General features: G+C 53.7%; 2 protein-coding genes across 2 annotated transcripts; both read right to left on the bottom strand.

Moving 5' to 3' along the window:
- Positions 1 to 3,637: 3,637 nt before the first annotated feature.
- Positions 3,638 to 11,411, bottom strand: LOC102536341 (NUT family member 2G-like). The gene is made up of 7 exons (XM_072959080.1): positions 10,698 to 11,411; positions 8,093 to 8,789; positions 7,248 to 7,376; positions 6,054 to 6,226; positions 5,339 to 5,607; positions 4,949 to 5,065; positions 3,638 to 4,495 (listed from the first exon to the last, which is right to left on the bottom strand). The coding sequence occupies exons 1-7, from the start codon at positions 10,711 to 10,713 to the stop codon at positions 3,746 to 3,748; spliced, it is 2,151 nt and encodes a 716-aa protein (XP_072815181.1). The 5' UTR covers positions 10,714 to 11,411; the 3' UTR covers positions 3,638 to 3,745.
- Positions 11,412 to 11,639: 228 nt separating this feature from the next.
- LOC140695955 (NUT family member 2G-like) lies at positions 11,640 to 13,763 on the bottom strand. Its single transcript, XM_072959086.1, has 3 exons — positions 13,336 to 13,763; positions 12,946 to 13,062; positions 11,640 to 12,492 (listed from the first exon to the last, which is right to left on the bottom strand). Exons 1-3 carry the CDS (start codon positions 13,372 to 13,374, stop codon positions 11,743 to 11,745), a joined length of 906 nt encoding a protein of 301 aa, XP_072815187.1. The 5' UTR covers positions 13,375 to 13,763; the 3' UTR covers positions 11,640 to 11,742.
- Positions 13,764 to 14,416: the final 653 nt, after the last annotated feature.

Below are 14,416 nucleotides of genomic sequence, written 5' to 3'. Positions count from 1 at the left end.
TGCCCTTGGGCCCTTCGAAGGACTGAATGCTTCTATGTGTACTGAAGAAAGTCTTTAGTTTCATGACATGTCAGTTGAAAGGGGTTTTTTTTTGTTTTTTGTTTTTCTTAAATCTGATAAGAATATTTCCTCGTCTGAAAATGATTTAGATCTGGTAACTTCTGTCCAGGTCGTCGACTTACGTGACTTGCGTCTCTATTAGGTGCAGTGTCAAGTCCTCTTAGTGTAATTCTTTTTCTCCTTTCTCATGTAAGAGCCAACTATAAATTCTAGAATATTAGAATCCTGGGTCCAGAATATAGCCTTGAACCTTCAGGTTGATGATATTTAATATAAGTTTAATTTATATTGTGCTTTATTAGTATTTAGTAAATGTTGGTTAACGATGCTGGTTTAATGAAGGATTTCTTACTTGAAATATTAATACTGTTTGAATAAGTGATATTTTTATTTGTTTATTGTTTAAAAACTATTTAATTGAGTTATAGTCAGGTACAGTGTGTCAATTTCTGGTATACATCATAATATTTTAGTCATACATATATAGACATATACATATATTTAGTTTCATATGTTTTCATTAAAGGTTACTACAAGATACTGAATATAGTTCCCTGTGCTAGAGAGAAGAAATTTGGCTTTCATCTATTTTTATTTTTTATTTTGTCTTCTCGATTTCTTGATTAAAATATTAATAATGTTTTCTGTCTGTGTTATTGCCAGGCCTAAGAGTTCTGTTGCTTTTTGTTTTCAAATAGTAATTAATTGGATGGCTTCACTAGATTATAGACAGTTAGAGTGTCTCCAGTTTTTGTCTGCTGTGAATGACTCTGCCATGAACATTCATCTCTTAAGTTCTGATGTGGACATACAGTTTAACTCCTCTTGGGTACACAGGGGTAGAGTTGCTGTGGGGGAGTGATGTGTGCGTGTTTTGGGGAAGGGGATGGTAAATGAATTTATTTTAAACCATAATAAGACTACAGGTTAACTTATTGAACACATATGAACACCCTGTGCACTGGCCACTGTGCCGGCACTGGAGCAGCGTGGAGACCAGACCCGGTTCCAGCGCTTGCGGGAGTTTACTCTCAGAGGGGCAGGCGGACTGTCTGTCCTGCGCACATGATGCTTCAGCTACTGGTAGGTGCCGTGAAGAAAACCAAAATAATTAAAAGGGGAGAGAGTGTAAGGGGAGGGCATGATGTTTTCTTATGTAATAAGTTAAGATGTTTTAAATGCTGTATATTTAACAGAATTTTCGGCCATCTTAAGTGTATAAAAATAGTGTAAGAACAATACAAAGAAGGTTTTCCTCTGCATCATCTGAGAGTAAATTGTTGGTACAGTGCCCCGGCTCCCCAGAACACCGCACACGGCCCTCCTGCATATCCGTAACACGGCCGTGCCCGTCGGGCAGTGAGCGCCAGCCCAGGACAGCTTCCTGCTTTTCAGACCCTGCTTGGTGGGCGCGTGGTGCACTTAGCTCCTGTCTCCTTGGTCCCCTTCAGGACACAGCAGTTCCTCACACCGCTTTGGCTTTAATGCCTTGACACTTCGGCCGATTGGTGTGTTTTTAATTTTTTAACAAACCACCAAGCCATTTTCCAGAGCACCATTTTACACTCTGTCGGCAGGGGTCAGGTGCTTCAGTTCTTCACATCCTCCCCAACACCTCTTTTTGATTCTGTCCCGTCTGGAGAGGCTTTAAGCGGTATTGCATATTGAGCCATTCCGCCTGTTCTGTGTTTCGCTAATGTCTGCAAGCATCCTTTCAGGACAGCTCTGACCCCTTACCATTCAAGTGATGATAAAAGTGATATTCTTTAGGAGTGTTGTAAATTCTTTCTTTAGTCCCAAGTGAGCTGGAAAGAAAAGACGTTCCCGAGTCTCTGTCCACTCTGACATAACTGGTAGAAAGAGCCCTTTACAGAAATTAGTCACAAGAAGGCCAAAGTTTCATAGAAACTTCAGGAGTGCTTCTGGTTACCCCAGCAGGCAGGATGTAGCATTCAAGAGCCGGTAAATGTTTCTCCCACATCCTAGAATTTAATACTTAACCTATTTTAACGTAAATTGGCGAATATTTTGGCCTTCCGTGGTTTCTGGCTTGAGCAGGAAAGCCTCTAGTGTCTCCCTGTTAAGTAAGGTGCTGGCATTGAGCTGAGGTGTGTTTTATTTATGGCAGTAGCCAGCACTTGCCATTTTGCTTGTTTTCACATAGATGAGTGAATTTTGTCAAGTGTGTTTTTTGCCTCCATGAAGATGATCGTTAACGAGAGGTTAACACTCTGCTTAGTGTTACTAACGTGAGGATCACGTTAATGGTTTCCTTCTGTTGAACCTCCTCTACAGCCTTGGAGTAAACCCCGCTTGGCGTTTGGTATTTGTTGTATTGTCTGTTGTAATGTGCCGTTGGGTTCTGTTTGCTAGAAGTTCAATATTTTGTCCTGCTCTTCGTAAGTCGTATCATGTCTGTTTCGTGCGTGTGTGTGTGCAGGCTGTGTGGTTCAGGGTTATTGTTACACTTGCTTCATGAAGTGCATTTGGAAACTCTTCTGTGCTGTGGGATGGTATTGTGACGACCTCATCGTGCAGTGATAATTGCTCTTTTCTGCTTCTCTCTTTTTTGTTTTACTTCAGAAAGTTGTTTTAAATTTATTATTTTTTAACTTTTGACTTTAGTAGAAATATAATATGTACGCAGAACAGTGCAGATATCAGAACTCACAGCCTGATACATTTTCGCAAACTAAACACACCATACAGCTAACCAGTGCCCAGATGAGCAGTCAAAGCCCAGCGTGTTGGAAACCCTCAGCTGGACCAGGATGCTCCCGCAGAGAAATCCCACAAATCCCACAGCGGCGCCCGCTGTCATTCCCCTTTCACACACCTTTAACAGACGCCCCGTGGACTTACTCTCAGCCTAGTCCCCATGTGTCCTTGGGATTAAGCGGGAGCTGCCTCCACCACTTCCCACGTTGCAGGAATCCCCGGAGACTAGAGGAGGCTCCCTGTACGACGGGGCAGAGAGGCAGGAAGTCCTGTCCCTCAGGCCAAGGCTCTTCGTCTCTGGTCAGGACACCGAGACGGGAAGCCCTGGCCTGTCATCCGGCCGCTTCAGGGAAGCAGAGAGAAGCTGCCCAAAGACCAGGGCTGTCTCCAGGCTCCATCCTAGAGAACTGGTTAGCGTGCAGAGGGCTGAAAGGCATGGAAACAGCTCTCCATCCCTAGTTTGTTCAGGGTTATAGGTGATGATGGGATGTCCCACAGGCCCGTGGGCAAGCAGGCTTGAGAGAAGAGGATGATGCGGGGGTTCCGGGGGGCAGTGAGAGCTGGGGGCTCCCAGGAGCATCTGAGGACCCCGTGTCAATGTGGAGGCAGATCTAGTCGGCCCCCTGTGGATCCATAGCTCCGGGGACCGCCTCGTCCTCCCTCTGAGGAGCCCTCTCTGTGCAGCAGCCCAGACACGAATAAGACTACAGTGGTCTGAGAACATTTGCAAACAAAAGTATTTTTATTCCCATTTAAAATATATCACCCCAAGGTGCTGCTCCCAACCACATCCACCCAGACCCACCTCCCCCACCCTCCAGCTCCCACCACCCCACCCCACCGCACCCTGGCCCTCATGGTCCCGCACTCCCTCCCTGCCCCCCTCCCTGTCCTGTACATCAGCAGGCTCAGCACTGGATGAGGAAGAGCCCCTAAGGTCCCCTGGGGACCTGGCACTGGAGGCTGATTACTTGTTGCAGTGCCTCTTTCTCCTCCTCCTCCCACTCCCTCCAACAGATGGGTCACACCTCCTCTTTTTCGGTTGTGAGGGGCGCACCAGCCCCGGAGGCAAGGCTGGCGTCCCAGAGATCCCGAGGTCAGGCTTGGGCTGGGGCAGCTTGTCATCAGACCCCTGGCCTCCACACAGATCCCGCTTCCTAGGTCTGGCAGCTGGTGGAGGAGCTGCGCTAGGTCCGATCCTCTGAGGGGAGGGGCCTTGGCGAGCCCCCTGAACTCCAGGGCAGAGAAATCTCAAGGGCCCTGGGGCAGAGCTGTGGGACTTCCCTCCCCAGGGCATGAGGCAGTACTGAGTGGCCAAGATAAAGTCCAGACTGGGAACCTCCTCTTTGTCCTCACTGGACCCACCCCCTGGCCCTGGCCCTGCGTCCTCCCTAAGAGGAGAGGTCTCTCTGACAGTTGAGGCGTCCCTGGGTCCCAGGCTCGGTGCAGTGCGCCTCTGACCCTGGGGAGCAGAGAGGGGCTGTCCAGCCTGGCATGTAGGGAAAGCCTCATGTCCTGGAGAGTGCATATAGAGTTTGGGTCTGAGGAGGCCACTCTCTGTTCCGCTGCTGGTCGCAGGTTCCTTGGACTCAGTCTCTGGTGGGCTTTCTTCATCGCTGACCCCTAGCTGGGGGCCGTGGTCACGCCTCTGGGCATCTTGGGTGACATCAGACTCACCCAACTCCTCGTTCAGGGTCAGGAGTGGTTTCTGCACCAGCTGTTAGGAGGGAAGTGGACGGTTACTGGCCGCAAATAGACGGGTGAGGAGAGAAGGAGGGCTGGGCAGCGGAATGGTGGCACTGGGGGACAGATGGGGGGATGTCTCCAGGAGTCCAATCAAAGAATGCACACTGTAGCACTCCTGCTGTCCTCCTGGGCCTTATTCCCAGCTGTGTGTCCTTCCTTTCTCACTGGGCCCCCGTCCTCTCCTTCCTATGGTCCTGCACTGCCCCCAGTCCCTAGCAGGCCCTCCACAGTGCCAGGCCTTCCAGGCAGGAAAAGGTTTAGCAGAGCCCTGTGGGCCTCCTGTTCTGGGGTCCGATCCCTCCCCCGGCTCACCTGGGTCCTGCCCTCCTTGGTTCCCTGGGTGTCCCGTGCCTTCCCTCTTCTACCTGGAGTCCCTCCCTCCCTCCCTTGTCTCCCTGAATGCCCCCCCGCTCCTCTGGCTCACCTCTTCAAGGGTGAGTCCTTCCTCCTGTTCTAACTTGTCAGCCAGTGCCAAGGGATCCAGCTGTGACTCTGGGGAAAGTAAACCCACCAGGAACTGAGGGTGAATGATGTCCTCCACCTAAGATGGAAGGAAAAGGCTGTGAGCGTCCTTGGCCAGGAGTAACCTGTGAGCCACGAACACCTGGAGCAAAAGTGAACAGCAGAGACCCACCCCATTCTCTACAAGGTGGCATGTTTTACAGCACCGTGGCAGTCAGGCCCCCCCCCCCCCCGAGCTCAGGGACAAGTAGCAGAGCTTAAGTCCCAAAGGCCTGCGCAGAACCCCAATCCTGGGTGCTGAGAATGGGAGTCCCTGGAATCTTGCAGCCCCCAGGCTCCAGGCCCAGCCCACCTTGGAGACAAAGTCTTCCTGGGAACACAGCTGGTCCATGTAGCTCAGGAGACCCGGGTCCGGGTAGGTCCCGTCCTCAGGGCATGCTGCTTCTGGCTCCCCAGTGGCTGAGAGGACAGGCCCCAGCAGCTCCTCCAAGGTGTCCTGATACTCGCTGAGAGCCTCAAGGGGAATCTCCTCGGGTTCCTTGGTCTCTGGGGACAGCCAGGATCTGTCTGGCTGTGGGTGGTTGATTCTGGCCGTGGGGCTGGCCTTCATGGGCACGCAGGCTAAGGCAGAGCGGGAGAAGGAAAGGAGGGTGAGGGGCTCCCGCATCCAGCTCGTGACCATGAAGTGCGCGCGTCGGGTAGGGCAGTGTTTGGGGGACATGGACGTGGGTGTGGGTGGGATCAAGACCACCTGCATTTCCACTCAGTGACAGGGTGTGAGGAGGGACGGGTAAGTGGGAGCATCTAAGAGAGCCACGTGTGAGGACATGTGCAACCTGCAGGTTTCCAGTGATCTCCCCATCCAGCCCACTTTTGAGGCAGGCTTTCTGTGGAGCCCTCAGACAGGGAGGTGGGAGAGGAGTTCCACAACTGAGCAAGTCGATACCCCGTAGTGACAGAGGGCAGCCGAGACCCCCTCTGGGTGGCTGTGCAGGTGGAAAGACCAGTGCACCGCTGAGGGAAGAAGACTGACGTGGGGACGGTGGCCATCCCTAGCTCCCTGTTACCTTTGTGTTCAGCTGCAGTGGGCACGTGGGTGCCTGGCTGTGGGCCCACCTTTGGGGCTGGGGGCCCCCACGGTTCCAGCTTCGGTGGGGCTGGAGGAGGCAGGCCCTGCACCCCCTTCATACACTGCAAGTGCTGAGGCTGCATTTCATCCTCAGCCTCAAACTCCTTGAACCTGAGGGGTGAGGGTGGCACAGGCCATGCTGAGAAAAAGGCCTGGGCTCTGGAGCCCACCCAGGTTGCAGGGATGGAGGGATCAGGAGAAGATGTGCTGGGGGTGGTCACTGCCCTGTGAGGTGGTATCGCCAGCGGGGAGCTGCTCCTGGGGCACATAGCAGATCTGGGGACACCCCTGCCTCCCCAGCACTGCAGGGCATTCAGCAGCATAGACCCAGGTCCATAAATGAACCAGGTCTGGATGGAAGGCCCACAGGTGACCCTCCACTTGCCCCCTGCCCGTGTCCAGAAACAGGAAGGGCTGACAGCCAGAGGCCAGATGAGGCATGTGTTCCCCACGGGGGTCCTTGCCCGGATCCAGGATCCTGGGCTGACGCTGAGAGTCCTGGAACATAAGCCTGGAGACAGGGCCCAGGACAGGTTGTAGGGTGTGAACGCTAAGGTCAGTGGAGAGGGTTTCCTTTCCTCTGAGAAGTGCTTGTTTGTTTTCGGTTTTTTAAATAAAGGGGATTAACACGAAGGAGTCTCAGAAAGAGCCAGAGACCCTTGTGGTGAAGGACAGGCTGGCTTGCCCAGCCTCCTCAGGAGGGACACCAGGTTACGAAGTCAGGCCACACTTCAGGAGGAGAGAGGGTCCCAAATTCCATGTCAGTGGCCGCCAGCCCCTCAGCACTAAGGAGGCAGCAGGCTGGTGGGTGGAACACATTTCCCTGCACAGCCACTAGGGCTGCAGTGTGACCCCCACCGGGCTCACAGTTTCCCCACTCCACCCCGGGTGAGCTCTTCATCAAGGCGAAGAAGGCCACTTCAGGAGAGGGCGGAGCCCCGGGCAGAGGACGAATAGACCCAAGCTGTCAGGGTGCGGGAGTGGCTTTTGGAGAGGGGTCCGGCTTCTGGGCTGTGGGGACCCTGTGCTGGGGGAGCTCCCTCCTCCCTCCTCCTCTCTGACCATAGCCAGATTCTGCTCTGGGGTGTCGCCCTCACCCACCACAGCCCTTGGGCCCAGGACACGGACTCACTTTGCTGCCATCTCATAGTAATTCATGCGGTCGAAGTTGCTTGTGCGCTCCCATTCCTGCTCGGCCTGCCGCAGTCCCTCCTCCAGCGTCATGGTGGGCTTGAGTCGGGCCAGGGATCGAAGCACTGGGCTGTGAGCCCTCAGAGTCAGTCTCAGTGAACAGCCCAGTCCCCACCAGCCTGACCCCACCCGGCACGATGGACCACACGTCCCCCAACACAGCATGACTGAGTGTTCACAGACGAGCCCACGGGGGCTCCTGCCCAGTCCTCTGAATCACCTGTAATTGTCCCCGTGTCAGGTGGAAATGCCTGTCAAGCTCACAACTCTAGTAGGAGACAGTCCCTGCCCCTAGGAGAGCTCTACAATCTCCGTGTTTCAGCTAGAATTGTCCAGAAGAATGAGGACGAGGTCTGCATACAGCTCTCCCCTGGGCCGTGTAGATCCTACCCCTCCTCTGCAGTGGCGTCCCCTGGCCATCCCACACTCAAGCCCTTTGTTCCGACGAGACAGCAGCACAGGAGAGGGTGGCATCCCATCCGTGGCTCCTCACCTTCCCCAACACCCTCTCTGACTGCCAGTCTTCAGTAAGTATTCCTAAGATAATCGTGGGAGGTAAAGTCAACTGGACTCACCTAGGGTGGCAGGCTCAGTTGAGAGAAGGCACTGAATGGATGTCATGGACTGGAAGTGTGAGCGCATGATGGACAATGTGCCTTGTCATAGCGTGGACATCACCCTCAGACCTCCCTTCCGGGATCCCTAGAAACCTAACCTGCAAGTTCACCCCAAAGTCCTCCATGTGAAGCTCCAGATGAGCTCATGTGCCCCCGAGAACTGACTCACATGACAAAGCAGAAGAGAGCTTGTGCATCAGGGCTCTGGGGAAGGTGCCTCCGGGCCAGGCTCTTGAAGCGCTGCCAACGCCGGTAGTGCTTGTAGATGTTGTTGCAGCTAAAGGAGTCATCCTGAGGTGGCTGAGACTGGGAGGGGGCCAGACTCCCGTCCCTGGATGCGCCAGGTGGCCATGGCCCGGTGTTGATGGGGGGCATGCTGGGGGCCAGCTGTACAGGTGGTGGTGGAGCTTGAGAGGGACGGCCGGGGGCCCAGCCTCCCGTGCCAGCCTGAGTTACCCCAACAGCTGGGGTGGTCACTTGGGGTGCTAAGGATTGGGGAGCAGGGCAAGTAGTCCCACTGAGGGCCCCTGGTGCACCCCAGGTGACAGTCCCTGGAGGGAGAACGAAGCTCTGCATCGGAGGGAACTCTGTTGGCCTCACTTCCGATCTTACGTAGACAGGGATGTTGCAAGGCCCAGTGGCAGTGGGGACCTGGCCACCAGTAGCCACCAAAGGTGTCGTGGGGAAAGCTGGCAGCAGCAGGGTGGTGCCAGGAGGGAACGATGGGGTCAAGGAGGGTGGCAGGTGCTGCTCCCAGGGTGGCCGGTGTTGGGGGCCAGGAGCGGGTGGGGGAGAGGGAAGTGCCATGAATGGAGACAGGGGGGCACCAGTGCTCAGGAGCACATCCGTTCCCAGCAGTGGAGATGCTGTTGAGACAAAGGAAAGGGGTGAGTGGAGGTTGAGAATGGGCAACCAGGACTGGGGCTCTCTGGGGAATCAGAGAGTCAGTGTCAGCAGGTGAAGGACATTTGGACAGGGGAGGCTGTGCCATGTGCAGATGTCTTGGACTAGTTTTCGTGCTCTGACCTCTAAGTCGGAATTACTCCAGTAGGGAACTTGCTCCCATTCACCCAGGTCCCTGACCCCTGCTTGCTGGGAAGAAATAGCCTCAGCAAGCACCGACTCGCAGGGCCTCCCTAAGGAATTCCCCTGCACCTGACTCTCACAGGCTGTCTCTCCTAAGTCTCGGAGGTGGGTGGACACCTGCTCCTTTGCAGGCTCACTAGCAGGTAGAGAGCTTCTCCAAGGGAAGTTGTAGGCACCCAAAGGGCCTTTGTGAACCAGGCAGTGTCTAAAATATTAAGGTTCCACCTCCTCCTTACTCTTCTTTTTCCTGATGTTTAGTATAAACCCTCTTTCTTTCTTTCCTGGACTCACACAACAAAACAGAAATGCTGGAAACATCTCTCCCCGCAGAACCCTGACGCAAATCCGTAACACACTGGCCCAGCGTGCACGTGACGTCAGGGCCGCCCGCAGCAGACACTTAACATGGGCTGGGTTCTGCCACCCCATCCCCAGTGCCCAGAGTCACTGCCATCACTCAGGAGTTCTGCTCCTGGAACAGGGGTCTGAGAAGCAGCCACATGTGTGATTTCCGTCCTTTCACAGCCAGTGATGGCCGCAGAGGAGTAGAAAAGGCCAAGGAATAGAGTTCCTGTGTTCCTTCCCTTTCTATTTCCCAGCGATGGAAAGTGAAGACAGACTAAGAAGGCACGAGCCAGGTGCCTTCATTGATACGGTTGTCTGGAACACATCCCTGTTCAGGAGAACAAGGCACACTCCCCAGGGCCCCTACTGAGTCAGAACAGGTGCCATAGGGTGTTAATAACAACACAGAAGATTGTCTTCCTGCTCCCGGGCTCCGCTCCTCCCCTTTAAAAAGGAAACAGCCTTCATTCATGTTCTAGCACCACCACCCGCACTCCATGTCTGTTCCCTGTCCGTGAAATGCTGGCGTGAAATATGAACAAACTTCTCATGTCACAGGCAGGCCTGACGGTCCTCCCTGAGATGCTGGACAGCTATCACAAGTGTCTGCAGAAGTGCGTTTCCACAAAAGGAAGACCAATTCAGAACAACTGGGGGCCTCAAGCCCTGTCTTGGTTGAAGCCGAGAGTTTGCCCATCCCCTGCGGGATCCAGGGCAACAGTTACCTGAACTGAGGAGCGAGTCCTGGGCTGGAAGGAGGGGAGAAGTTCTGGGCTGTGGCAGTTAGAGTAACTTCCTGCCTAGCTCTTGGCGAAAGCAGTTCATAGCAGATGTGGCCACAGATCCCCCCTTTGAACAGTTTTCTGGCTAAGCCCTTCTCTCCCCGTGCCCCTATTAGATACAGGATGCCCCGGTTCAGATCCCTTAGAAGGAAATCGTGGGGCAAGCTCCAGGTGCCTAAGGAACAAGGTACAGGGCTAGGCTTTCCCCATGACCCTCCCTGTGCCACCAGCTCAGGCCTACTAACCCTGACACACAGGTTTCACAGTGGCTTGTCTCCCTTCTACAAAGAACCACCCTGCCTGCTGCTGTCCTTTCTCCACACCCAGGGCAGTTCCCCTGAGTCTCTTTGATCCACCTTCAACGAGCCCTCCTCCCCTTGTGATCTTTGGTTTCCACCATCTCCCCAGGCTCCCCAGGCGAGATGTCCTTGGGCATTCAGGGCTCTCTCCTTCCTCCACTTTAGTCCACCTCTGTGTCCACAGTGAAATATCACATGTGAACCCCAAGGATTTGAGGGGTGGCAGAGTCTCTGAGAACATATCCCCAGCATTCAGGCTTACCTTTTTGTAAAGCCATTCCCACAGGCGTGGGCACAGACCAGCGCTGCCTGGTAGCCTCAATGAGAGAAATGCAGACGAGGACCCAGAGAGTGAGTTAACTGCTCCAGCAGATGCTCAGAATTCAAGCAAAGGCAGGTGAAGTTTGAATTTAAACAGTAGAATGTGAGGCTCAGGACCTTCTGTAGTGGGGGAGGGGCAGAGGGCAGTTGGGCCTGGGTGGGTGAGGGGACACTTTCCCTGCAGGGCTGTGGCAGGAAAGCAAGAACCGGAAGTTCCTTCCGCGTTCCAGAGTGGCGGCATACCTGGTGTGTGGCTCTATAGACAGTCTATTTTATTTTTTGTTAAATTGAAGTATAGTCAATTTACAATGTTGTATCAGTTTCTGGTTTACAGCAGGTGCTTTAGTCATACACGAATATACATTTACTGATATTCATATTCTTTTTCACCATAACGTGCTACAAGGTGACAAGTATGGCTCCCCGTGCTACAGTGTAACCTTGCTTATCTGTTTTATATGTACTGCTTCATATCTGCAAATCTCGATCTCCCAGTTGATCCCTTCCCATTCAGTTCCCAAGTCTGATAACCATATGCTTGTTTTCTATGTCTGTGAATGTGTTTCTGTTTTATAAATTAGGTCATTTTTCCTTTTCTTTTTTAGAACCCACATATGAGTGATATCAAATGGTATTTTTTTTCTTCCTGGGTTACTTCACTTAGACCGCCTCGTCCTCCCTCTGAGGAGCCCTCTCTGTGCAGCAGCCCAGACACGAATAAGACTACAGTGGTCTGAGAACATTTGCAAACAAAAGTATTTTTATTCCCATTTGAAATATATCACCCCAAGGTGCTGCTCCCAACCACATCCACCCAGACCCACCTCCCCCACCCTCCAGCTCCCACCACCCCACCCCACCGCACCCTGGCCCTCATGGTCCCGCACTCCCTCCCTGCCCCCCTCCCTGTCCTGTACATCAGCAGGCTCAGCACTGGATGAGGAAGAGCCCCTAAGGTCCCCTGGGGACCTGGCACTGGAGGCTGATTACTTGTTGCAGTGCCTCTTTCTCCTCCTCCTCCCACTCCCTCCAACAGATGGGTCACACCTCCTCTTTTTCGGTTGTGAGGGGCGCACCGGCCCCGGAGGCAAGGCTGGCGTCCCAGAGATCCCGAGGTCAGGCTTGGGCTGGGGCAGCTTGTCATCAGGCCCCTGGCCTCCACACAGATCCCGCTTCCTAGGTCTGGCAGCTGGTGGAGGAGCTGCGCTAGGTCCGATCCTCTGAGGGGAGGGGCCTTGGCGAGCCCCCTGAACTCCAGGGCAGAGAAATCTCAAGGGCCCTGGGGCAGAGCTGTGGGACTTCCCTCCCCAGGGCATGAGGCAGTACTGAGTGGCCAAGATAAAGTCCAGACTGGGAACCTCCTCTTTGTCCTCACTGGACCCACCCCCTGGCCCTGGCCCTGCGTCCTCCCTAAGAGGAGAGGTCTCTCTGACAGTTGAGGCGTCCCTGGGTCCCAGGCTCGGTGCAGTGCGCCTCTGACCCTGGGGAGCAGAGAGGGGCTGTCCAGCCTGGCATGTAGGGAAAGCCTCATGTCCTGGAGAGTGCATATAGAGTTTGGGTCTGAGGAGGCCACTCTCTGTTCCGCTGCTGGTCGCAGGTTCCTTGGACTCAGTCTCTGGTGGGCTTTCTTCATCGCTGACCCCTAGCTGGGGGCCGTGGTCACGCCTCTGGGCATCTTGGGTGACATCAGACTCACCCAACTCCTCGTTCAGGGTCAGGAGTGGTTTCTGCACCAGCTGTTAGGAGGGAAGTGGACGGTTACTGGCCGCAAATAGACGGGTGAGGAGAGAAGGAGGGCTGGGCAGCGGAATGGTGGCACTGGGGGACAGATGGGGGGATGTCTCCAGGAGTCCAATCAAAGAATGCACACTGTAGCACTCCTGCTGTCCTCCTGGGCCTTATTCCCAGCTGTGTGTCCTTCCTTTCTCACTGGGCCCCCGTCCTCTCCTTCCTATGGTCCTGCACTGCCCCCAGTCCCTAGCAGGCCCTCCACAGTGCCAGGCCTTCCAGGCAGGAAAAGGTTTAGCAGAGCCCTGTGGGCCTCCTGTTCTGGGGTCCGATCCCTCCCCCGGCTCACCTGGGTCCTGCCCCCCTTGGTTCCCTGGGTGTCCCGTGCCTTCCCTCTTCTACCTGGAGTCCCTCCCTCCCTCCCTTGTCTCCCTGAATGCCCCCCCGCTCCTCTGGCTCACCTCTTCAAGGGTGAGTCCTTCCTCCTGTTCTAACTTGTCAGCCAGTGCCAAGGGATCCAGCTGTGACTCTGGGGAAAGTAAACCCACCAGGAACTGAGGGTGAATGATGTCCTCCACCTAAGATGGAAGGAAAAGGCTGTGAGCGTCCTTGGCCAGGAGTAACCTGTGAGCCACGAACACCTGGAGCAAAAGTGAACAGCAGAGACCCACCCCATTCTCTACAAGGTGGCATGTTTTACAGCACCGTGGCAGTCAGCCCCCCCCCCCCCCCGAGCTCAGGGACAAGTAGCAGAGCTTAAGTCCCAAAGGCCTGCGCAGAACCCCAATCCTGGGTGCTGAGAATGGGAGTCCCTGGAATCTTGCAGCCCCCAGGCTCCAGGCCCAGCCCACCTTGGAGACAAAGTCTTCCTGGGAACACAGCTGGTCCATGTAGCTCAGGAGACCCGGGTCCGGGTAGGTCCCGTCCTCAGGGCATGCTGCTTCTGGCTCCCCAGTGGCTGAGAGGACAGGCCCCAGCAGCTCCTCCAAGGTGTCCTGATACTCGCTGAGAGCCTCAAGGGGAATCTCCTCGGGTTCCTTGGTCTCTGTGAAGGGTTGTCAGGGTTCGTGGCAGTTTCCCTAGATAGATGTTTTGACCAATTCCAGTGTGTGTGTTGGGAGGGTTCCCCACACTACCAGCAAGCAATCCGCAGGACAGCAGCTAGCCCTTCTACATTTCAACTAAATTCTGACACTGTGTACCTGGAGATAGCATTTCTGACCAACTGGCTATAAATCAGACCTTTCCAAAACCCCCTCCAGGTCAATTAACTTGCTAGAGTAGCTCACAGAACACAGAGAAACCTTACTTACAAGCTCGCTGGTGTATTATAAAAGGATGTAACTCAGTAAGAGCCAGATGGAAGAGATGCACAGGGCAACGCATGGGGAAACGACAAGACGCTTCAATGGAGGGCACCACTCTCCCTGAATCTCCACCTGTCCACCAACCTGGACGCTCTTTGAAATCTTAACTGAAGTCCATTCTTTCTCTCTTCTCCATTTTTTTAAAGTTAAAGTGTACATTGATGGAGAAATCAAAAGCTTCACACATAAACTAAAACTAAAACATTTCATCACCACCAGACCAGCTTTACAACTAATGTTAACCTTCTGTAGTCATCAAACCATAAGAAAAGAGAAGAAAGAGAAGAAATAAAAGAGACCTACAACAGATTGCTTTGGCTGTTTGCAGTCTTTTGTGGTTCCTTATACATTTTGGAATTGTTTGTTCTAGTTCTGTGAGGAATGCCATGACTATTGGGATGGGGCTTGGGTTGGATCTGTGGATCGCTTTGGGTAGTGTGGCCATTTTGATAGTGTTGATTCTTCCAAACCAAGAGCACATGAAGACTTTCCATTTCTTTGTGTCATTTCGGTTTTCAGAGTATAGGCAACCTCCCTGGTTAAGTTTATTTCTAGGTATCTTGTT

Source organism: Vicugna pacos, chromosome 4, assembly GCF_048564905.1.
Source record: "Vicugna pacos chromosome 4, VicPac4, whole genome shotgun sequence".
NCBI lineage: Eukaryota > Metazoa > Chordata > Mammalia > Artiodactyla > Camelidae > Vicugna > Vicugna pacos.
This window is presented reverse-complemented; position numbering and strand designations above follow the sequence as displayed.